Raw genomic sequence first — 24,452 nt, forward strand, 5'->3', positions numbered from 1 at the left:
ATTTCTTTACTAGAGCTGTTGGAAGGATTTTTGATTTCTTCAAGGGATCAGTAAGACTCAGAGGTCAGTACCTCTGAAAGATGTATTTTATTTCTTCAAGAAATACAGTCTGCCTCATTTTCTTTAAGTCTCTTTGTACTGGAAAAGTAAGAAAGAAACTGCTTGGTGGAGAACTGTCCAGTATCCGTATTTGGGCACATTTTTCTTTGTTTTTCTCTGTAAATAAAAACAACAACAACGAAAGCACAACGAAGGTCTTCCAAAGTGCTATATAGTTCAGCTAGCCAGCAACTATCCACTGCTTTCCAAAACCTTGGTGTTCTATGGAGCAAAAGTGAATTTTGTAGAGGATTCTCTTATGTCAAAGAAACTTGAGCCTCTTTGTCCTCTGGGTTCAAAATGTCTGGATTTAAATTACTTTTAAATTGACAGAGTGCAGGGCTAACCTGAAATCTGGGATCTTATTTCCAAACATGATTGTATTAAAAAGTGTTCTATCTTTTATATTCACCAAAAGGGTTGTCAAACACTAGAACAGGCTGCCCAGGGAAGTGGTGGAATCACCATCCCTGTAGGTATTTAAACGACCTAGATATAGATGTGGGGCTTAGGGACATGGTTTAGTGGTGGACTTGGCGGTGTTAGGTTGACAGTTGGACTTGATGATCTTAAAGGTCTTTTCCAACATAAATGATTCTATGATCCTGTGATCTTTTAAATATTATCTTGCTACTTGTAGAGGAAAGTGCTGTAATTTGAAGTCTGGACTGTGTTGAAACTTCGCAGCACGTGGGAATACTTCTGAAGCAGAAAGTCTAAATAGAAAAACAATAATGTACTTTACCAGTTGCTCCAGAGAGGCACCTGTATAGCAGTGAGAACACCTGGTGAAATCAGGAGAGAAAAAACCCATGCATTTTAGCATAATCTAAAATTTTCCAACTTAAACTAGTGTTCTTTTTTTCCTATAAATCTTCTGTGTGGTAGGAAAACAGTTATGTATCTTGCATTTCATCACAGTTCCTTTAAATTATCCTTTACTGGTATCACAGAGGTGATGGCATCAGCCTTAAAAAGTCTTAAAAAGTAGGCAGTATCATCTAGTAACATAGAATGAAGCTAGAGGGGAGTCCCTTTTTTTGTTTTATGTGACACGAGAAGGCGTAGAAAGGTACAAAATTGCTATTTATAGACTGGTGAAGTTAGCTACATCCTCTAGGAGAAAACATGACATGATGGTAAAATTTTTAGACTTTTCTGTGTGCTCGCTGGTGTCCACATAGATATCAATATGTAAATGTGGGTTAGTGCACATGGTGTAAAAATCAGTAATTGAGAGGAAAATGAAATCTGTAGAAATGAGAGGCTGGAAAATTACTTGACTGCATTAGTTATCAATTTCCTCTGCTTTGCAGAAGCTCTGCTGAAATTCATTTACAGTGAATATTTGTAGTCCTCCATTTTCATGCTTTTCTTTTCATTTTCCAGTATCTGAGGACTGCTGTCAAGCCAAAACGGCACTGATTCAGTGTTCGCCCTAGATCACAGAATCACATAATCTTCTAGGTTGGAAGGGACCTTCAAGATCATCTTGTCCAACCATCAACCTAACTGACAAAAATAAACACCCACAAAACAACAAAATGCAACACCATCACTAAACCATGTCTCCCAGCACAACGTCAACCTGTCTTTTGAACACTTCCAGGGATGGTGCCTCAACCACCTCCCTGGGCAGCCCATTCCAATGTCTGATAACCGTTTCAGTGAAAAAATTTTTCCTAATATCCAGCCTGAACCCGGATATTAGGAAAATTAATAATAAAGATAAAATAAGCTTCTTAGTTTATCAGTATTGAATGTTTTAGCATTAGAATAGCACAGACCAGCTGAAGTTATAGACAGCTTAGAATCATAGAATCATCTAGGTTGGAAAAGACCCTTGGGATCATCGAGTCCAACCATCTACCCTACTCTACAAAGTTCTTCCCTACACCATATCCCCCAACACCACATCTAAGCGACTCTTAAACTCATCCAAGGATGGTGACTCAACCACCTCCCCGGGCAGCCTGTTCCAGTGTCTGATCACTCTTACTGTGAAGAATTTCTTCCTAATGTCCAGTCTAAACCTACCCTGTTGCAGCTTGAATCCATTCCCTCTTGTTCTATCGCTATTTGCTTGTGAGAAGAGACCAGCACCAACCTCTCTACAATGTCCTTTCAAGTAGTTATAGAGAGTGATGAGGTCACCCCTCAGTCTCCTCTTCCTCAAACTAAACAGTCCCAGCTCCCTCAATCATTCTTCATGCAATTTATGCTCCAGGCTCTTCACCAGCTTCGTTGCCCTCCTCTGTACCCGTTCCAGCACCTCGATATCTCTCTTGTATTGAGGTGCCCAAAACTGGACACAATACTCCAGGTGTGTGGCCTCACCAGTGCTGAGTACAGGGGGACAATCACCTCCCTACTTCTGCTGGTCACGCTATTTCTAATACAAGCCAGGATGCCGTTGGTTTTCCTGGCCACCTGGGCACACTGCCGGCTCATATTCAGCCGCTTGTCAATTAGAACCCCCAAGTCCTTTTCCGCCAGGCAGCTCTCCAGCCACACTTCCCCAAGCCTGTACCGATGCATGGGGTTGTTGTGGCCCAAGTGCAGGACCTGGCACTTGGTCTTGTTGAAGCTCATACCATTAATGTTGGCCCATCGATCCAACCTATCTAAGTCTCTCTGTAGAGCCTCCCTGTCCTTATGCAAAGGAAAAGTGCATGATTATAATTTTTCATTGAGTTATGAAATATCATTAGTAACCATCACAGCCTTAACAATTTAAAACCAGTTTCTGTTTCAAGTTAAAATGAAACAGTTGTCTGTTGCACAAATATCCTATTGTTTTCTAGGCTACGTACAATCATGAATTCTATGCTTGGGATTGGGTCTGACTTGAAGAATATCTGGTGTAAATCATTGCCTAAGTTATTTACCAGGATATTGGGCCTGTCTTCACCCAACTCGTAGAAAGTGCTACCCCCTGCCCCCTATTTCAAAATTCAGTTATATTTAATCCTGCTGCTGCAAGAATGAAAGATCCTACCATGCATTGACATGTATAAATACTTGTTCTCAATCTGTTACATAGGACAGCTCCATTAGCAGTCTCTGAAGGAAAGTTTTCCCAAGAGGGATATGAAGGATGCACCAATCTCTTAATTTCTGTTCTGAGGGGATTCAAGTATGACAGTCAGTGTCACATGGACAGCAAACAGGGCTGTTGATGGAGCATGATGCAGTCATTCTCACTATAAATCGGGTGTGCCATCACCTTTTTATGTAGTGTAAGTGAGCTCCTTCCTTTTGGAGTATGGAATAATATGGTAGAATACCTAATGTTCTTAAAAACTTCTTTTCTCCCTTCCTCCCTTTCCCTCCTGCCCTGCTCTTTTCCTCTTCCCCCTCTCTCCTGCTTACGCTTTTCCCAGCAAAATTTCCTAGTCTGATCGTGAGCTAAATCTTATTGAAGCATCAATAAGTAGAGCTAACGGCTGACTGCACAGCTGGTGTGCTGTGACCACAGCTTATTTGGCCCACCCTGTTTCTCTTGCTGCTTTCTTTCCTCTGCAGGCTGTCTGTATGGGTATGTTGGCTCTTCTCTGATGCTGCAGTGCAATCATCTTACAGTAGATGCGCATTCAAGTTATGATGTGCACAGCAGCCAGCATCAGGGAAACCCAGGCGTTGGCTCCACATGGCATATTACCATTATAAAAAGTCATAACAATTCCTTCACTGCGTTGCAACTACTAACAGGAAAACAGGAGCTACCTCTTGGTTTTAACACATGGTGTGTTTGTGTGTTGAGGGATTTTCATCCCAAATCACAGCCTCAGGGTTTGCAGGTCTGAAAATCAATGTCTTGTGTAACTTTTTCTCCCCTAGTTTTCTCCAAACATTTGACGGGAGAGGGAATGTAATTAATTCTTTTAAGGATATAAAGTATAATTCTGTTCCAATGTTTCTATGACCCAGTGTTTCCCATAGCTTCTTCTATGGGAATGCGCAATCTAACCTGTTAACTGATCCAAGTGAATGTTGTTTACGTCGTTGCATTAATTTGTGTTTGCCATTAACATAATTTTTTGTTTGTATTCCTGTTCGCTCTCTTTGAACTGTACTCAATTCTTCTTTCTTCATTCAAATGCTCACAGTTCAAGAGTCAATTTCTAGGAGCTTTCAGAATTACTATTTAGTAGAAGATGTGTTGTGGCTTTACAAAATAAAAATACATTGCTGATACAGGTTTTAAGTAGACCTTTTGTAAGTGTGAAGTAAAAATCTATAGTAAGATTTTCTAATGTGATATCTCTATCAAAAGTTCTTCTTTGTGTAATGCTTCATAGAGAAGTTGCTTCTATTTAGAGCATTGAGTTTGATCTTGGCTTTGATCTAAAGCTTTTGATCTTGAAAGAAGGATGTTGTGGCAGTAAAACAAAAAGGGTAGGAGGGTTTTTTTCTTTTTTTTAAGTGATAAAGTTAAAGGGATACTGCCAAGATTTAGTGTACACTAACTGGACCTACCTTTATTTACTTAAATCTGTTTGCAATGTCCATCTAATTCTATATATGGGAGAGTTTGCTCAAATACATGCTTTAATGAGCCTTATTCTTTAACAAAAGTGCAGATTTTCTTTTGAAGCTTTCAGGGTATTGTCATATATAGCACAGAGTATAAATTATTTTTAAAATAGCATCATTTTAACTATACCAGGTGTGATGCAGTCTGTCCGTTATTGTCTCTCATTTTAAATGCTAAACACAAAGCACGTAACAAAATCCTAACTTAAGAATTCCTAGTGTCCAGGCCGTGCATGGCTGACATTATTTTGAATATCCTGTTCAAAGGGTGCAGAAACATCTCTTGAAGCCCCATGCCTAAATTTAATCACCTGCTTGTAGTCTCTCGTTGAATAAAGCATTTCACTGAGGCCTCAGCAAAGGGCTTGCTGTGCTGTCATATGAATAAAAAGCTGGTTTGGTTCTTGCTTTTAAGATGCATTTCAGACCCTCCAAGGTAATTTAATAGTTGAGATTCCTTAGATGTCAAGCAAGTACTGAGAGAACTCTTGAAGCACTTAATAGTGATGATACTTTCTCGAACTAGACCCATTAGGCCATTTCTCTGCCTGGGAAGCCCTGTGACAGCGGGTCTGTACAGGAAGGTTAATAGGAAAGCGCCTTTCATAGTAAGGGACTCAACGGGAGAGCCCGTCTCCAAAAATGAGGCTGTAAACCCGTGAGGGGCGCGCAGGCAGAGGTGAGGCAGGGCCCTCCCTTCGGACAGGGGCCCGGCGGGTTCCGAGGCTGGGCTCCGCTCCGCTCCGCGCCCGCCGCTGGGGCTGCCCGGAGGGGGTCCCCGCCGTCGGTCCTTGCTCTGGGCGCGGAGCTCCGGCCGTGCCGGGCCGTGCCGTTCCGGGGGAGGCGCGGAAACCCCGGCGGGGCCCTGACGTCTTGACGGCAGGCTCCTCCTCTTCGCGGGTCTGCTGGGGGCCGAACCGCGGGGCGGGGGACCCCGCCGAGGTGTTTCATTTCCTACCCGGGGCTGCGGTGCGCCGTCACCGAGGCCGGGAGCGGCGGGATGGGATGGGACGGGATGGGATGGGGCGGGTGCGGCTCCGGCTTCGGCTTCGGCTCCGGCTCCGGGGGGTGGCGGCGGCGGACGGACGGACGGACAGACAGACCGACCGACCAGGCGGGCGGGCTCTTCGTAGCGCGTCCCGTTCTGTGCCGGATCCCCCCCGGGGAGCGGAGCGGAGGGCGGCGGGGACACTCCGCGGGCTCGCCCGCCTCAACCGTGCGCTTTCTTCCCCCGTGTAGCCTTTGCTGGAGGAGGGTGAGACGTGGAAGGAGTGTCAGCTCGTCCAGCAAGTGAGCGGCGAGGTGAGGAGAAAACCTCCGGCAGCTGTGACATTGCCCCCTCCCCACTTTCCCTGGCAAATCTGCTCCTCGAGCTCTCCACCTGACACCCCCTCCCCATGCTTCCGCTTTAGAAAAAATAATTGCTTTAGTATTAGGAGTAAAAATACTTCGGGGGGTTGGAACCCCCAAGTGTTAATACTTCATTAAATAATAACAACCCACCATCTAAATTTGGCATTGGTAGTCTGGAACAACATTCAAGTGGGTGGCTGGAAATAAATTTCTTACTTGAAATAGAAAGTGTAAGGGATAAAGCGCAGAGATTTTCCCCAGGATTTTTGCACGCTGCAGTGATAACTTTCCACTTGGCAACCTAGTCTGGCATCAAACACTTTCTTTGTGCAAAACCCCCTTAAACTGAAAGCTCTAAGATGAAGAATACCACCTCACACTTTGACCATGCGCAGGTAGCTAACCAGATTACCTAAAACCATGTTGTTCTAGATGAGAAAAGCGCTTTTCCTCTTTCCAGTGAAGCAATGGAAAAAATTGTCTTGAATCTGTTTATAGCTTCTTACTAATGCTGAATAGCTGCACTCAGGTCACATCTTCTTCCTAAAAAAGCACTATGGTTTTGAACTCCAGGTCACAAAATGGATTCAGACAAACCAGAGGATCAGAAGAAGCAGCAAAAAGAAAAGAAAGCAGGATGAAGTCGTTTTCCAAAAGGTAAGGGTTCATGATGTGCGTTTGTGTAATGGGACAAAGGGCAGCACATCCAAAATGCTTTCCAATGACACCACCTTAAACTTTGTAATAGAGACACTCTTTAGGTTCTTCGACAAGGTGATAGTAAAAGGGTGTTACTGATAAATTTTCATTGTCACCCTGTAATTACAATGGAAAGAAATTAATAATCTTTTCAGATGTCTGTAATTTAGGAGACACAATTTCCCTATATTTATATTTAACTGGAACATTCTGAGGAAGAGCGAGCAGAGTGCTTTCATCAGAGAAATTAATAGCACTTGAGAGCTTTTGACAGGACCTGCACAACTATTTGCAAATTTTCAGATACTGGTAGTTGAAAAACAGTTTTCATGGTGGATATTGGGACAGTAATAGACAAGATATGTACATTGAAACAAATGTTCTTACTACGTATGTAGCTCTCCATTTACAGCGAGTCTGAAAATCATCTATTTGCAATATAGATTTCAATTAATGAAAACATTTCTGGATGGTTCTTTTTAAAATTACTACAGAGCATTTTAAAAACTGAATACAACCTAGATTAAGCTGTTTTTTAAACCGGTGATTTTTGATTTAGCTATTGTGAAACATTTGTTCTATAATGTTGAGTTCAGCACGTAAATCCCAATGTAGAGAGGTAAGTAATCAGCTGACACTTTTACTAAATAGCTGTTTTCTGTCCTCTGAAGAAAAAAAATCTGAATAAAGATGCATTTCCAAATGCATTATTAGAACCATGGCTTTTTTGCTTGCTTTGGTTTTACAAACAAATTTATAATTATTTTTCAAATCCTTGTTACCTTTGAAGGATTAAAATAGCAGTGTGTTGTTTTGCTGTTTCGACAGTGCTTCTAGAATGCATGATGAATCATTGCTGTTTCTGTAGCCAAATTCTTGCTGATAGCATGGCTGCCAACTCCTGGGATGTGTTGCCTTAGTATGGGCATTGCAGTATATGACAAATGTCTACAAAGTGCATTGTTGTGTGCGGGTGATTTACCAGCTCCATGGTGAGTTAAAAAACCACCAAATAGAATCCTTTAATTCGCTACATTTTTATTTTGTAACTGGAATACATCGTTTCAGAAAGATGTTCTGTGTTGTACTTAGAATGACGTGATCTAAACAGAGATAGCACAGACTGTTGCACCAGATAATTCCATTTCTGTTTATATTTCTGCATGTGAATATTTGTTTGCATGTACACATAGCATTTGTATTTACAGTCGTTCTATGTTAAGATGAAGAAGAATTTTTTAACGTATCATTGTGTGAATTTGTGATGGTACAAATAGCCCTACTACAAGCTACAGTCTGCATACCTGATGAAGTAATTTTTGAATGGTACAAAGTAGGTCCCCTGCTACATCTTAACTGTAGGCTTAAAGTACCTTATGCTGCTACAGCCCTCCTAACCTCTTTTTATAGGAGAATGCTTCCTCAGTGCAAAACCCCTTTGTACTGATAAAATTCCATTTCTGTTGAAGGGGTTGTTCTCCTCCTACTGCTCCAAGGTCTGTGAGAGAGGACTTCAAGCATGTAGGCTTGCTGCGTTAGAAATGCAAAACCTAATGTGTAAACCTAAGATATAGTCACTGTTAGTTTAAGCGGTAATTCTTGAGTAAGGTCTGTGAGCAGAAATGTGAGTTAAAACTGAAGGCAAGTATACGCATCGTCTGCTAATATCCATAAGTATTAGTAATTCTTGGAGATTCAATACAGATTCACAGCACTGCATTGACAGGGTACTTAACCTTATGGGAAGGAAAAGGTGTAACAATAACCTTACATTTGGTAGAGAAACCATTGATTAGGCACCGAGGGTGGGATTCTTCCTGTTCCTTAGAAGTTTGGTCATTGCAGTGGTGACTTTTCCAATAGAGTTAGAGACGAGAGAAGGAAAAAAAGGACAAGGGACCTCCCTGATGCTGGCAGAGCTTTGTTGTGTTGTTTAGTGCCAGAGTTGGTTCCGTCTAGGTTTCCAACATGGACTTACCAGTCAGTGTGGAGCCCAGTCAGTCTGGGTGGTGCTAACCTCTGTTCCATTTGAATTCTTGATTTTTAGCTGTGTCTGTATTGGCTTGCAGCAGAAATGGCATCATACAGCAGTTTAAGTACTTCTGCGGGGGTAAACAAGAGAACAAGAAAGAAAATAGCATGTAATGGAAAAGTAAGGCACCCGTGAAGAAAGTAGGAGAAGTAGGAATAAAACCATTGCATGAGAAGAGGGAGGTGAGAAGCAGAGTAATAAGTAAACAGAGAAGTCAGAGAGCTGGTACTAGCTCTTCACAAGTGTAAAATAAGGACACTGACATATTTTGCGACATGTAGAAAACTGAGCTTTGAGTTGATCTTGCTTATCCTTTCAAAACAAGCATTAACTTATTAAATGTAGCTTCTAAACTTTCATTTGCCTGTGCTGTCCGATTTTCCTCTATCATTTTTTTTCTTTGTGATAGGAAGCCCTATTTGTAATACAAGATGGATGACTTTGCTATACTGAGACACCGCCAAATCAAAGCAACTGCTTCTGCATCCAAGTACAAAATCTAGGACAGAGAGATAACTCTGTATGGAATAAGTGAAGCAGAATTGTGGAGGAAAGGTTGCTGACAACTGCCGGGGAATTGCTTCTTGAAAAAAGTTGCCTTCTAAACAGTTAAGTTTGTAGGAGCTGACTTTATATATGCATTTATATATTTAAAGAACATTTGAAGATACCATGTGCTGGATAAGAACTCTGTAACTGGTAGCATTAACTGCGCTCAAGGGGCATGTGAACCAGTGGGGAAGCTTGTGTAGAAAGGTGTGGTGCTGCTCTCCGGTGTGGACCCACACGTGATGGATTACAGCAGTGTAACAAATTCCATGGGTGAGAAAGATTTTCTAGTCAGGTAACTAGAGGGGTCTTGTTCTTTTGGTCTTCTCTCTCTCTTTTTTTTTGTTTTCTTTGAGCTTTATTTTTCCTTTCAAACCATTTTGCTGCTCTGAAGTATTTTTTTTCATAGCAGCTTTTATTTCAATCTTTCCTGCTTCTTTTGCACACCTCTTTTCTTTATTCTCCATCTCCTTTGGTCACCTTCAGTACTGTTCATTACTTTCTATTTACTTTCAGTCACTTGTTATGTGTCATAAGTTATCTTTTGCTCACCTTGTTTTCTGTTGATAGTACTCTGTAGGTACTCTTCTTATAATGTGTGTGTGCACATACACAAGTTTAAACCCACTCACCCCTTGCATTTCTGCTTTTGTCATCCTTCCTATTCCCATACATTCTTTACTCATTTAATCTTACACTGTCTCTTCACTTTGTCATTTAGCTGGTCAGCACATCTGGCAATCAGTATGTGTATCGATACAGAATTTTATTTATGTGAGAAAATTAGAGAAGGTGGATCAGAGCTTGGAAAGAATTGATTCGTTAAAATTAGTGGGTTTTTATTGTAAAGAGTGTGATAGGAATTCTAAGTGTTATTATTTTTGTTGTTATACTGGACTGTGCCTGCTTGGAAAAAAATTCCATTATCCATGTCAGTGCTGAGTTTTAGGCAGAAGAAAACGATCTTTAAATCAGACTAGTGGAATTGTAAGCACGTGATCCGTATCCACAGTGGAATTTGAGGGGAAACATATCTTTTTATTAGGACACTAATTCACTTCTACATGCAGTTCAGTGTTAAAATACAAAAGCTGCTTTGAACGTACTCCAGTGGTAGAAAAAGTGTCGTAGGACAAGATAGCCAGGGAACAGAGTAGTTAGGGAAAATGTCTCTGTGTGTGTATGTATATACATACTGGGTAAGGAAGATGATTTGTTCAAATTATCAAAATTGCATTTGTCTGTTTCAGTTTTAGTTTGATTCTATACTGAAACTTCGAGGAAGAATTCAACTTCCCCAGAACAATTTCTGCTGCTTTCACAGAAATACTGTTTTCATGTGTTTAAAGTTTTTCTGGTAGTTTACTAAAAATCGGATTGTCTTTGATTTTTTCCTATTGGTTGTTGCTATTGAACATTCATCTCAGTCCAGAGATTTACAATTGTCAGTATTTAAGCCCTGTTTATAACCTCAGCAAAAATGATTGTTGAAATAGCTGTTAAGTTTCTAATAAATAAAATAAAAAAACAAAACAGTTGTGATATGTATGACTGATGCTAAATGCTATAACTCTTTTGTCCTTTAACAACAAATTCACCAGTGTAACTGAAACACAAGAAACAAATATTGTAATTCATTGAAATGAGTTGTGGCGTTACACTTCAAGGAGAAAATGTTTTGAAGTCTCAGCAAAAAATACGTAGGGAGAAGAAAATACGTGTGGTAAAAGAGAGCTTTTAGTTAGGGAATTTATTCAGGATGATGTGCTTCTGCTAACTCAGGTAAAGGAATATTAACATGTAAGGCTTTAGAATTACTTTAAAAATTTAATTATCATGTAGTTTTTGTTTCTCAAAATGAATGTTTTTAGTTGAATCCACCAAACTGAGAATCAAGGCAAGGATCAAATCTGAAATACGTCTCTTAAGCTTGTGCACTGTATACTGCTTAACAGCTGCAAGAAACATGGTAAGGAAGTCCTAAAGCATTTTTTGGAGTGTTCAGTGGAGTCATTTGCTGTACCTTACCTTTCCAAATTCTGTTAATCTCACAGAACTTTCTAGGAAACCTGTAAATGTCTTTGCTGGCCTCCACTCATTACAGATAACATTAAATTCCTTTGGCAAATAGGGGTTTGGATGGAAAAGTTTATACCCACCTCATGTACAAGAGCTGAATTGCAGTAAATGTTAAGCTATCAGAGAAACAGAGCCTGTCATTTAAAAAACTTTGCCCCTGAATGCATATGAGTATAATTTTAGGCCATTAAAATGAAATATTTTCAGCATTTAGTCTGCCATGCCTGTAAAAATATCTGTATTTATGGATTGTTTGGAAACTGTAATTGTACAGTGCCAAAAAACCTATTATTTTTTAGGATAGTGCTGCTTCAGAGTTCACTTAAGAAACATTTAATAGAACAAGAAAATACCATGTCTATGTGCAAAAATATATATATATAGAGAGAGAAATTTGAGTGAAAATTTTGGTTTAGCCATACTAATAACTTTTTAGAAAATAGTTCAGTTCTAAGCTCAGTATCAGCTGTATCTTATTCATAGTAGTGTTGTGTCAGGATCTTCGTTTCCTTTTTAGTAACATGCATCTCTATGAGCAAGGAAGTGTTGTTGCATAGCATATTTCACATTGAGTCTCCCAGGTGGATATTATGTTGTCAAAGGGTGAATGTTACTATTAGGCCGTGTTCAGACCCTGTTTTTCGATCGATGAAGGAACTTATCACTACGCGTATGATCATGGACCCACTGCCTTTCAGACTCTGAGATGACCATTTCTATACCAGGAGAACTTAGGCCAGCATGGCCATATGTTGGAATAGCTTAAAGTTTACAGATAATTACATCACTGTTAATTATAGCTGTCCAAGCTAGCAGCCATCCTGTGCAGTGAAAGATTGAGGTCACTTTAATGTAAAACACAAGTTTGTGCAGGAAAGAAAAAGGCAGTTTTAGTGGAGAGGTTTTTCCTTTCTGATTTGTAGGAAGAATTAGTTATATGCCTGTGATGGAACACTGTTTGGCAATCAATCTCATTGGAGGCATTTTAACAAGGGGATGTTTGTGCATGTTATCGTATGATAATAACAAGATGAATTACATTACTGGGATCTATTAATGCCAATAACTTTTCAGTCTTCTGTTGTTTCTAGTTATAAAGCCCTATTTATGATGGCTGAAACATGCTCCTTTGTACCTTAGCTTAAAAATACCTTTTGTGTTCAACAAAGTAGGAAATGGAAAATGTGAGAACAGTTTTGGTTTTTCCAAAATAACAGAAAAACAAGACGTATTTGACAGTTTTTAATACTTCTTAAATGTCTGCCCCATCGGTTTTTATGCAGTGAATTCTGAGCTGATGGAAAAGAAGCTTAGGCAATTATGTTGTTCTCTATGTGCCTTTCTCCCTTTTCTGCCTTTAATTTAGGAATCCATTGGGCATTTTCAATGAAACTTGCTTGGGCTCTAAATCTGCCATGTTCCTGTATGAGATGCTGTGGGGAAAACCCACATAAAGGCAAGGCCGAAGTGTGAGCTCCATCCTTTCTGGTAATCCTAACAGATGCATGAGGGGGAAGATGTTATGACTGTCCCAACCACAGGAAACATTTTTGTTGACGCTTTGAGACAGTTTGGTCATGAGACACAAGTTTCTAAGAAATTGGATTTCATTACTTTTGCTTCTCACAGAATTTAATGTTTTGGTTTTATGAACTGTATCCTAAATACTGTTCAGGTTACTCCAAATGTGGTGAACACCCACGTAATGAATTTGCCTTACAGTTGGTTTCCTTCTTCACTGCTAATACAAATACCTGAGAAAAAAAGGCGCTTAGGACTTAGCTTGGAAGACTGATGAGTGTCTCGCTTCCGTTCTCTCATCTGTATTGCAAAAGGAAATGAAATAAAGCTCGAGAGTATTAAATGTTTCCATGGTCAAGATCCTGTTTATTTCAAAGAAAAGATGACCAGCTTAGTGCCAGTTCTGCAGTAACTATGGTTGTCTTGTTTTTGTTTAAATTCGAGAGATTTCTCTGGTTTTTGGCTGTGCTTCTGACAAATTCAGTGAAGCTGCTCATATATTTAAATGCTTTGCTTAACCAGGCCTTAGTCATTTATCCTCAAGATTTTCTTTCCAAGTGACCGCTTTACTGATTGAAGACGAGACTTGACTTCTCCCAGTTGCCTAAAGTGCTTTTTACTGGGAGATGTGGTATGATTTTATTTTTTTTTTTAAATATCTTAACAGTATAGATTAAACTGGGAGAGGGAAGATAATATTTGAGGGAGGATAATTGTAGAATTAATTTACCTTAGGCTCAATTTCCTTCTATGTCCTGCAGTTTCCCCACCCCTCTTTTGCTTGTTAAAGTAAAAATAAAAAGTAGGTGCCCTTCTGAGCATACGCCAGTTTCTAGTGTGGGAAACCCACAAGATGGAATTCTAAGTTTATCACCCAAATTTACCTTCACTGTGGCTTGATAAATATGGCCTGTTTTTTTGACTACAGGTGTAACCTTGAGTAAGCCTCTTAGGTTTTGAAATGCTTTTTAAGAAATAAAAGGAAGCAAAAATTTTTAATTTTTTCTTTTGTGGAGCACAAGCAACACAGGCATTCATATTTAGGAGAAGTGATTGCTTGAAGAGACTAGAAAGCCACGAAAAAGTGATTTCAGCTTATCTGGTTTTATAGATGTGGATATGTAAACAAGAGGTGCATTTTAAAACTCTTTCCAGTCCAAGCAACTAATATACCATACTTTTGTTCTAATACACCCTCTTATTTTTTAACATCTGTAATATTTTTCAAGGAATTGAACATTTGCCCTCCTTTGAAAAACTATCATGCTTTTTTATCACCACAGAAGAGGAAACATACATGACAACAAAATGCTTTTCTGCAATACGTGCATTGCTCCTAATTTTACAGCAGCTCAAAACTGCAGGATGGAGATGTATAAAAGCAGCTGAAAGATTCTAGACATCTCAGAACATATTACCTCGTAGTGTGAAGATACAGTTTTAATGCAACTGTGTGTTTGCAAAGTGCCTTCTACTAAACAATTGCAAAGTGGGTTTTTTTTGTAAGGACCTCATTACCGTTGCCTGAGATACCTCAAAAACATGTAACATCTCTCTTAAAATTCTTTGTCCTTCAGAATTGAAATAAGAATATTTATCTTGATTTTACAGATGGTAAAGCAAGGCATAGAGATGATAGGTAGCTTGTCCTAAGAAACTTGGGCTGGGCAAGGTAATGGACTGAAGTCTTCCAAGTTTGGTGTCCTAACACAAACCTTCACCTGAGGACTCTCTGTCTTATCAATACCAAAGCTTAAGCCACACAATTTTCCATGAAGCAGTCAGTGGTCTATGCACCAAAGTATGGACAGGTTGGTGGTACCTCAGCCTGTAGCAAAGGTGGGAACAGAAGCTAGTGCTGTGACTTCCTCTCCCCAAGGAGAGGAAAGGCCAAGTGCATATCGCAGTGTAACTGGTAAGATGAACTTGAGCACAGGAGGATTTGTTTTATCAGTATTTATATTCCAATAGAACATACTTTCTAGTAATGAATTAAGTAGTTTCTGATAATAAATTAAAGAAATAGTTTATTGGACAGCTATTTACCTCTTTGTCTTTGACTGTCTATGAGTGTATGCAGTCCTGTAACTGTTAACACAAAAACGAAAGTAGAATAATTAATAAAAGCTTGCTAAATCATGCTTTTTCACTGCAAAAAGTTTTGATTATAAAACTTTCAGGCATGGTATGATAGGTTGTTGGGGGCATGATACTTAGTTTAGAAGCCAGAAACATGCCTGTGTGTTGTGTCTGCACAGCATAGAAAGAGGTATGATGGACAAGTCTGTTCCTGTCTTATTAAGCTGGAAGTAGTGTAGAGCTGGAACCTATAATAAAGAACAATTGCGTACATAATTCTTTACTGTAGAGGTATGCTTAGCCTAATGATGTGTGCTGCTGTGCAACTATGTAAGACAGAAATACAGAGTTAAATATCTTGCGTGAATGTCCTGTGTAGCAATCTAGCCTTCTGGTATAAAGTTGCATGTAAGTAAATATTTAACAAGTTATATTTAATTAAAAGTATCTGGTTAGACTATCAGATTCTCTTACAGTTTGTCAGGGATGCAGGAACTTTTTCTCAAAACAAGCCGTTTTGTACTTCCAGGGTATATTTCCTATCTTACACTTGTTTTTAATCAGTTAAAGCCTGTGAATGTCCTGTATAAGAATTTGTTTGAAGTGTTTTTAAAAAGGGAGGTTGTGTAATACCAATGACCTAGATGCTGTGTAGACACCAAGTCTTTTCATTTGTTTTCTCTTGTACAGAGCAGTGAGACAGGAAGCATTCTTAGAATTATTTTTAGATTTTTAAAAGTCAACCTTGATTTCCTCCTTGATGTAACAGTAATCCCTTGGCTAGGCCTGAAAGCAATATTGTTTACTCTTCCATGGTGCCATATGCTTGCAATTTTTTTGCTTTATTTTGGGTGCGTGTGGTTTTTTTTAAAGAAAGTGCTCAGAAGCTTCCATTTCTATTGGATTGTCATAGTTGAACTGGTTGAATATAGAAGGAAGTGCTCCCTCATGTATCCATGATTCTTCTCATTGTGCATCTAAATCAAACATAATAAGTGGTTTGATTTTTTTTGCAGTCTAGTGAGATGATCTTATCTAAAAGATCACTTTCTTGCTCCGTAACTTTGTTGTCTTTATGACATCACATTTGTTGTTACAGAAAGATGGCTGAGCAATTAGGAGTCAGGAATTCTGGTTTCCTTAGCAGCTTATATCTGCTAAGCGTTCAGCTGAGCAGTAAGCTATAGGTCCCAATGCATCTTTACACCTAGGTCATGGCGCTGCTGCTGCTTTAGTTGATGTGTCCCTTTTTTAAAACTGAACAGAAATTGAGTGCATCATTGTGTTTCTGTAACCCCTACCATTGCTCCTCTTTCATTAACAGCATTAAAAGCTGGAAAACTTTTACAGAAATGGTGTCTTAAACATGCATAGGCTGCAGAATTACTGAAACTTACTATCCTTTCTGTACCACACAAATGAGAGGGTAGGTAGTTTCATGTTCTGCATCTCTGTAATGTGAAAATATACTTAGCTAAGTGTTTAGTTACATGTCATGCCAAGCTAATATTTGTAAAACATACTGAGACTGGTAGATGTAGTGACAGCTAAGAGTTCAGGGAGTTCCTGTTTGTTGTTGCTGGTGTCAGAGCAATGACTGATGGTTTCAAGTAAGGGAATTGAATGTTAATTGTTCTTTGTGCTAGGCATCAACTTTTCAGTATCTTACCCATATTTGTCTTGCAATACAACTTGATGTTTCCAAATCATACGCTATCCAGTGTTTGACTGTTCCTTTCATCAATAAAAAAACTAGTGTTTTTCAGCTGATCACTTCCTGAGTCATCTTCATCTGAATGTTTCTATTACCCTCAAACCTCAGAACACGCCAAATGATTATAATATTATAAAAATGTCTTTTCATGACAGAATAAAAATCCCTTGTGACTCTACAAATCTGCTATAAAAAAGTTACTTTTGAAGACTATTATGTGAGTTTTACTTGGTCATAACATTGAGACTGTCTGTTAAAGTTTATGAAAACCTGATTATGGACACAGAAACATGAATACTGGATTACTTACCTACAGATTTTTGAAAAACCAAAATAGCTCAATATTAATTACACAAAAGAAAAACTGGAAAGTGAGAGAAGTTGGATCAATATACCATCACTTTCATTATTGTGATTCTAATTATATTTACAATTTTTATAAATTTGTAAGTCACAAAATGGGAAGTGACAAAGCCATGAAGCGTTACAAACACAAAAAATATCCTTGAGATTTTGTAATACTCATTGTTACTCACATGTTTTCGCTGAGGAGATCTAGGTAGGAATAGGAAATGGATTGTAGAAGGCAAGTCGAAGCTCAAGGTTTTTCCTTTGTGGACCCCCTCCTCAGCTAGTACCTGCATTTTCTACTGGGGAGTCTTCAGTTCTCCTGTGGGAATATAACAAATAGCCCCAGAGTTGGCCTGTAGAACACTGGAGATAGAAGTAAAGCTGCTGTAAGTTAATGGGAAGGAGAATTTGGCTGCTTAATTATGTTACGTTTGCTTTTAATGTTAGGACATGGGGGATGGGAAGGAGAAAATACATGGAGGGAATGTCAAGTTAAAGATGCCCTTACAAGGATATCCTTCATATTCTGGAAGCTAGCACATAATGCAAGTGGCTTTTTTTCTAGTTTATTGAATTTATTGCCATCTTGGCTTAGTTAAGAGTGGACTGGGTCAGTGTTTTGCAACCCAGACTCTTTCCAAAGCACTGGCAAAGATTTAACAGTAAATCCAGCTGAGTTCCCCTGAGGGTTTGATCTGAAATTCTGACTTTAATATTAAATTAGGCATGGTTACAAGACAAGAATTATTTGAAGTTTTTATGAACCATATGACTGACAGAACAGGCAACAGGCAACGGGATGCAAATTGTTTTCATGTATGTTTTCTTTGGTCAAAAATATATTCAGGATAAAAATTCTTACATATGGGACTTGAAGAGACATAGATAAAAAGATAGTTTTTAAATCTTAAAACCCCCGCAAACTTCTTTGCTCAAGTTTCCTTTGTTTGAGGATTCCCCTTCCCTCCTCACCCCCCCCCCCCCAAAAAAAAAAAAAAGGGCTTCGTCCTTTTTTCTAAACACCTGAAGCTTCATACAACTATCCCATGTATTTCAACCAGACAATGTTTGGGGCTTGTTTGGCATTTTCTTCTGTTTAGACTTCAGTTTTATTTTTGAAATATACTGTCATGTAGCAATGGCCAAATGGACTTCCCATTTGTTTCCTTGGCCTGCTTTATATCTATATTGCCATGATTCTTTATGGCAGGGTGCTGCAGCTATTCCTGCCAGTATTTCAGGTTACATTATGAATGTGAGTCATGAAATAAATGTTGTCCCATGCCACTTCAGGCAGAAATTTCTATTAAACTTTGAAATGCCCCATCACCACACCATAATTGGGGTTTTTTTCAACTCAAAATATGCTATGCGTTGGAAATAACTGCATATTTGCCAAGTTGAGATTGATGTGTGATTAGAAAAAACAATGTCAAAAATTCTGGCAGTCAGTCACCTGTCTATGCCCAAGTCTTCTCCATCGTTTCTGCTGGATTAGTTCCTTGCTGGTGTCAAGGTTAGCAGCACTGGGTGCTCAGAGGGAAGTAAGCTAACAATCATTAAGTCAACCTCTCCATAGTACCACATAGCAAATGCAGCCCTTTTATTTTCATTTCCTGTCTTGCATCATATCCCATCTGCCCGCACTTTCACATGGTTTCTTACCATGTTCCGTCCCTCATTTTCCTCATTACTTTGTAGGGAAGACTTGAGTTTCAGCAACATCTTTATCTCCTCCCTTTGCAAAAATGGCTATCATGAGAGTGAAAATCCGTTTCTAACCAGGGAATGTTTATAGATAAACTACTATAACGAATACCTGTCTTTTACCTGATTTAAACCTCTTTTAAAGTCTTTTTTTTCCCAGTTTGCCTATGAAAAAGGAGGGAAAAGATAAAAGGTTAATGTCTGCTTGTTTTGTTCTTTTTAATTCAGTGAATGGAAAGCAAATAGATCTTTCTGTATGGAGCAACTATGTGCTATTACCGATACACTTATCCTTCTTTCTTTTCTTTTTGGACTGTTATTCGTCTGTTCTTGTGGAAGATACTGTTGTCATATAATATAAACTGCAGAGAACCATTTCTTCATGAATGTGGCTGTGTTAATTTTATGAAGGATTTTAGGCATTTTTGGATGCACAGAAAATGCTAAAACGTAAAAACTGTAACCATGTTAAGAATGTGATTGTTTCATTTTAGCTCAAACATGAATGACACTTCATGAAGCTATCTTCACTTAATCTGCAATAAAACCAGGATCATAAGTTGGAAGGGGGGATCACCTGTGGCCAAAAAACCAGTATATACTTTGGCTCCATCCAATAGCTCTCCCAGTCATTTTAGATGCTACAGGAAGGTGCAGTCATGTTCTGAGGACTAGTGCTTTTGAAGTAGGCCTTTCTGTTACAAAGGCTGTTCAAGAATAGACAGGTTTTTTACCCAAATGGCAATAGAGCAACTCTTAAGTGTTTACTCAGATTAAATGTTTTTACAGTATGCTGACAGTTTTGATAACTTGACTGGGTTTCTGGGGAGAACAGTGCCCCTGTAGAGCCGTTTGTTTCTTGATTTAAGTTTGGACAAGATTAGCGATAACTAAAAATTAGCTGTGTCTAAAGGTTGCTGAGTGTTTTGGGTGAGGTAAGCCATTCCTTATTCCTTTTCAGTAAAAATGGCTCCTAAACCAGCTAACAGGAGAGTTGGTATTGCTTAAAATCCTTTTTTGATTGTTTCAGAAAAAGCCAAGGATAGGGTAGATTTGAAGATACATGTCAACATCTGAGGCTCCGAGTTGATGCTAATTCTCTTAGCCTTGTATATTTTGCAGACTTTAAAGGCATTCCCCCTGGAAAGAAAAAAGATCAAGTTTTCCACCATTTACTCTGGGGCTTTTGTTTTAGTTATTTCATTTTTTAAATGTGTAGGATTCATTCTGGAAATCTGCAGTCCATACGGGGGAGAGAAGCTATGTTTGAGCTGAGCAAGATATAAGGACAAAATAGGTTGGCATAAGCCAGTCAATGTGAATGCTCAGTCAAAAAGCTCTTTTGAAATTAAAACCATTTCTAGGTCAATTGACCTGATGGCTGGTAAACTGAGGGAGGACAAGAGACAGCTGGTTGCCTCTCAGCAGGGGCTGCTGAGCTTGAAGTATGTGTAAGAGCGTATCCACTAAGAAGTAGTGAATGAATATTTACAGTCACAGCAGAAGTAATTGGGAGAGGACTGAGAGAGATGCCTGGTTATTATCTCAAAGAGAAGGAATAAATAGTTTAAGAAAAGCCAGTATGGGAGGGGAACCTGAATTTAGATGGGATCCATGCTGTAAGTTTCCAGGGAAGGCGTACCTGTCCTTGCTAAGAAAGGCTTTGTCCCAGATGGGAATATCCATGTCCTGGTAGGTGTTGAGGGTGCACAGCAATTCTCAACCTTCACGGCCTCCTGGCTAGGTCACTATTAGGAAATTTCTGCATAAAATGTTTTGAGTTCTGTATTCTTTCTAATGTCTTGGCTAGCATACAGAAGCAAAGTGTTACAATCTTCTTCGACTATACTGCTGTAAGATTAGATAACAGGGGAACCCTTTTGAAGTCTTTATGAAAACTTCTGTCTTTGCTTCTCAGAACAGTCTGGAAAGCTCCTGAAATGCAGGAGGGGGGAGCTTGACAGGGAAAAAGTACCTTAAAACTCACAGTGAGAAGTAGAATCTGTACACACTGGGATCTCTGATAAAGTATTTTTGGATTAACTAAATGCAGGATAAATTACAACAAAAAGCAAACTGGTTAAACTGGGTGTTCCCGTTATTAACCTCATAAAAGTATTAAAAATAGAATTCACAGCAAACAGGATGTCTGGTCATAACTGTGCAGTTTCGGTTGCCTGGTATTTATGCAGTTGACCTTCTGTGCTGAGATCAGAGGAGCCTCGTGACTGTGAATAAAAATCCTGTTTAATCTGATCACACCAACATGGCAGCTCCTGGAAGGATTGGGCTAGCATTTAAGGGTAATGCAGAGAAATGAATTAGTACCTCCAGGGACCAGCACAGATGCAGTTCGTACTCTGCGGGTGACATCCTTTCTGAAAAGCTGTAATTGTGGCCAGTGGAACTACATATTCTCTTTTTAATAGTAGTGTTACAATTCCTGTGTTTTTTTTCCTCTTCTCTGACATTAAATTTGGAAGTAGGCTGTCCGGAGTACAGAGACTTTGTTGCAAGTTCCGGAACTTGTTGTATCAAGTGAATTAACAAACCAATAGCTTCGGGAGATGGGCCCAGCCCAAAGGACTCAGTGCATCACAGGAAGCATTCTTCGTTGACCATTTAAAGTAGAACTATTGAGAAAATTCTTTCTTCAACCCAATAGACAAACAGGCATGCTTGCAGCCTGAAGTTAGGACCAGATAGCACGGATGTTTTAGCACAGGGAACAATTTGTGTTCACAGTCCTTGCCTTTTGTGTGACGGCAGATGAGAGACTCAGGCTGGCTCCTGAGAGCTGAAGTGCATGGACTGTTCTTACAGCCACATGCAAATACCTTTTTTTTTGTATTCATATTGTTGTGAAATGCAGTCAGCTGTGCCAACAGCTCTTAGCTGAAATTAACCTTCTCTATTGTGTGCTTTTCTGTTGTTCTGAAAATTTCCATCTCTTCCAACTGAAAAGCAGACTGCCTTAAGTTTTGAGGAGCAAATCCATGAATGTAACAAAAGAAAAGGTAAAAAGTATCTGAGATACTACTTTTAAGAGGAGTTGATAGCAGATGTTGAAATTTGTTGAAAATAGTGGTAGCGTGTTTGCATAAGAAGGAGGCTTAAGAATCAATATTAAAAGCCCTAAAAATAAGGCTATCGTTTTTCAGTGTTTGGAAGAAACAAGCTGTTTCAAAGTCGGTATATCTCAGTATATAAACATTTTTTCTTAATGCTCAACTGACTTCTTAGTAATCCATTTAGTATTATTTTAAGAACTCCTGACATGGTATTTAGTGTTTCTGAATGTGTATGCAGTTTGTATGAATCAATATTACAGAATTTTTTTCCCCGATAAGTGTACCTTGGTAAACAAATGAAATAATAATAGTATTGATAGAGGCTCAGAAATTTCCCCAAACCTGTGCTGTCGAACAGTTGCATGTCAGTAGTAGACATGACATGCCTTGGAGAATGAATATGGTTGCCACAAATGAGTTTTCCAGAGAAGAAAAAAAAAAAATGGGGGGGGGGGGGGGGGGGGAGAAGGAATTTCTGTTAATTTGTATTGATCTGGGTTTCAATTTTGTGATGATTCACTGAGGTTAGTAAAGCTGTACATACGGATCTTCACTTTGTCTCGCTGCCAAGTTCTTAGGTTTTGGTAGTGCCCTACTTTCTGATTTTTCTTCCTCTTCCTTTTAAAGGAGAACGTTGGCTCACAGCATCAGAAATTCTGTGGCGTATCAGCATATATATTAATGGCATACTTGAAATAAAATTTATTTGAAATATTTATTCCTGGCTTATTTCTCAGTGCCTTTTTGCCAAGCCATTTGTTTACTGAGCCTTTGAAAAGAGAGATATAATTTTCAATTAACTGAAGGAATGTACAACACTCAAATACCACACCCTGCCTGCTTAAGAGGACAGTATTTTTTTTGTGCCAACATGCCCTTGAGTAGTTAAGGGGCAGGTTTTGGGCTGATGTCAGTTTATAGTGGAAAAATACAAGTCTGAAGCTATTGCTTGAGAAGGCAAAATGTGTAGGTGTAAGCCAAACAGTGGAAGAACATATGGTACAACAAGAATAGTTTTCTTGAAGAAATGTAACTGTATTAGTGGAGTGGGATTGACAAAGAGCTCTAGTCAAGTTTTGATTTTATCTCAGACTGGAGGAAACTTATTTATCGTCTTAAAGAAGGCACAGGGTGTGTATGTGTGTGTGTCTATATATATGATTTGACTTTCCCCCTTCTCTGCCAAAAACGAGAAGAAATGCTGTGTTTTATGTAATGTGATTGTAAATTTTTAATTGGTTTCATTATAACATTTTTAGTTTAAAAGCGGAGTTTTTTAAAAGAAAGTACTGCTTTTTGACCTTTTTGGGAAAGCGTGATTAATCCCTTGTAAGCCCTTGCTTGGTCCTCTGCAAGAACCATGTCTTCTCTTGTGCCATCTGTGTTTTAGTAAAGTAACTAGGCTTGAGTAAGACCACACACACACTTGGGTCGGTGACAGCAGAAGATGTAGATTTAATTCTGAAAAGGTGGGTTGGTGTACAGTAAATGTACTCAACACCCACAGAAGGCTTCCTTCCTCCCCACCCGATGTCCTCACCAGCTGTCCCTGCTTACTGCCTGTGGAGGTTCACATGGCTGGGTGTGGGCAGAGCTCCACTTACAACCTGAGTGCTCTTGCGCGAAAGGTGTGCTAGGGGCACAGCGAACTTTCCTCAAGAGAGTGGGGAGTCAGCCAGGATGATCCCACAGCTCAGATGGATTGAAGGTTGATCATCAAGTGCCACGTCCATAGGTGCATGAGGCTATGCAGAGGGTGTGGGCAGGGTCTGCATTTTCTCCCTGCTGACTCTGAAGGCATCCAAGAGCCAGCCTGTTGTAACCTTCTTGCCTGGCCCCTTCTGCTGTGAAGTAGCCATAGTAGTTCTCCAGAGGACGCTCTGCCAATACCACACAAGCATGGAGTATGTTGCAGCTCCTCACTGTAACTAATACTAAAAGGCTGAAACTGGAAGCTTTTAAATATTTTTTTTGAGTCCCCGTGTTACCAATCTATACACTCTGAAGGGATTGGCTCAATAAATTGGATGCCTTCACGGAGGAAACTTTAAGACAAATACCAGAAAAAATGCCAAGTGTGCTCTTTCTTAGATTCTGGCCCTAAACTATCACCTTTTTCCCTTTCCCCTTCCCCTTTATCTCTTGAAAGACATGAAGCTGAAGCTTTTTATATTTTGTGCATGTATTCGTGGGACAATGAAAATACACATGCATTGTCAATCAGCAATACACATTATTGAATGTAGGTTTTCATAGATCATTAGCAGGCACTCCTCCATTGTGGATTGATAGTAACTTGGTTATATTTTAATGGGCCACTTGGTCTAGTTTAAACTTTTTCTGCTTAAATGTCAGTAGATACTTATTTTTGTTTTCAAATTATGACTTTTATGAAAAGAAGAAAAAGAGAGGGTAAATAAAATCATAAAACCTAATCTCATTCAAGATTCAACAAATTCTGGTTTTTGAGTTAGCAGCTCAATCTTGACTTTTCATTTTGTTTGTACTGGGGGTCTATATATGGGAGCACAGCAGAGGCTCTTGCATGCTGTGAAGCAGAGTGCATAAAAGAGTAAAAGCAGCCTTTTTAGCCCAAAACTTATTTTGTCTTTTGTTGGTCAGTCAGTCATTTTAATACTGAGTCAATTTCAAATCTGGGCAA

General features: G+C 39.2%; 1 protein-coding gene across 1 annotated transcript in view; it reads left to right on the plus strand.

Moving 5' to 3' along the window:
* AOPEP (aminopeptidase O (putative)) overlaps positions 1–24,452 on the plus strand; it is a 195,408-nt gene that overhangs the window by 112,181 nt on the left and 58,775 nt on the right. The window contains exons 11-12 of the mRNA XM_074165976.1: positions 5,875–5,937; positions 6,562–6,645. Coding sequence (XP_074022077.1) covers positions 5,875–5,937; positions 6,562–6,645 — 147 coding nt within the window. The remainder of the gene's footprint in view (positions 1–5,874; positions 5,938–6,561; positions 6,646–24,452) is intronic.

The sequence above is a fragment of the Numenius arquata genome, chromosome Z (genome assembly GCF_964106895.1).
Source record: "Numenius arquata chromosome Z, bNumArq3.hap1.1, whole genome shotgun sequence".
In the NCBI taxonomy this organism is placed as follows: Eukaryota; Metazoa; Chordata; class Aves; order Charadriiformes; family Scolopacidae; genus Numenius; species Numenius arquata.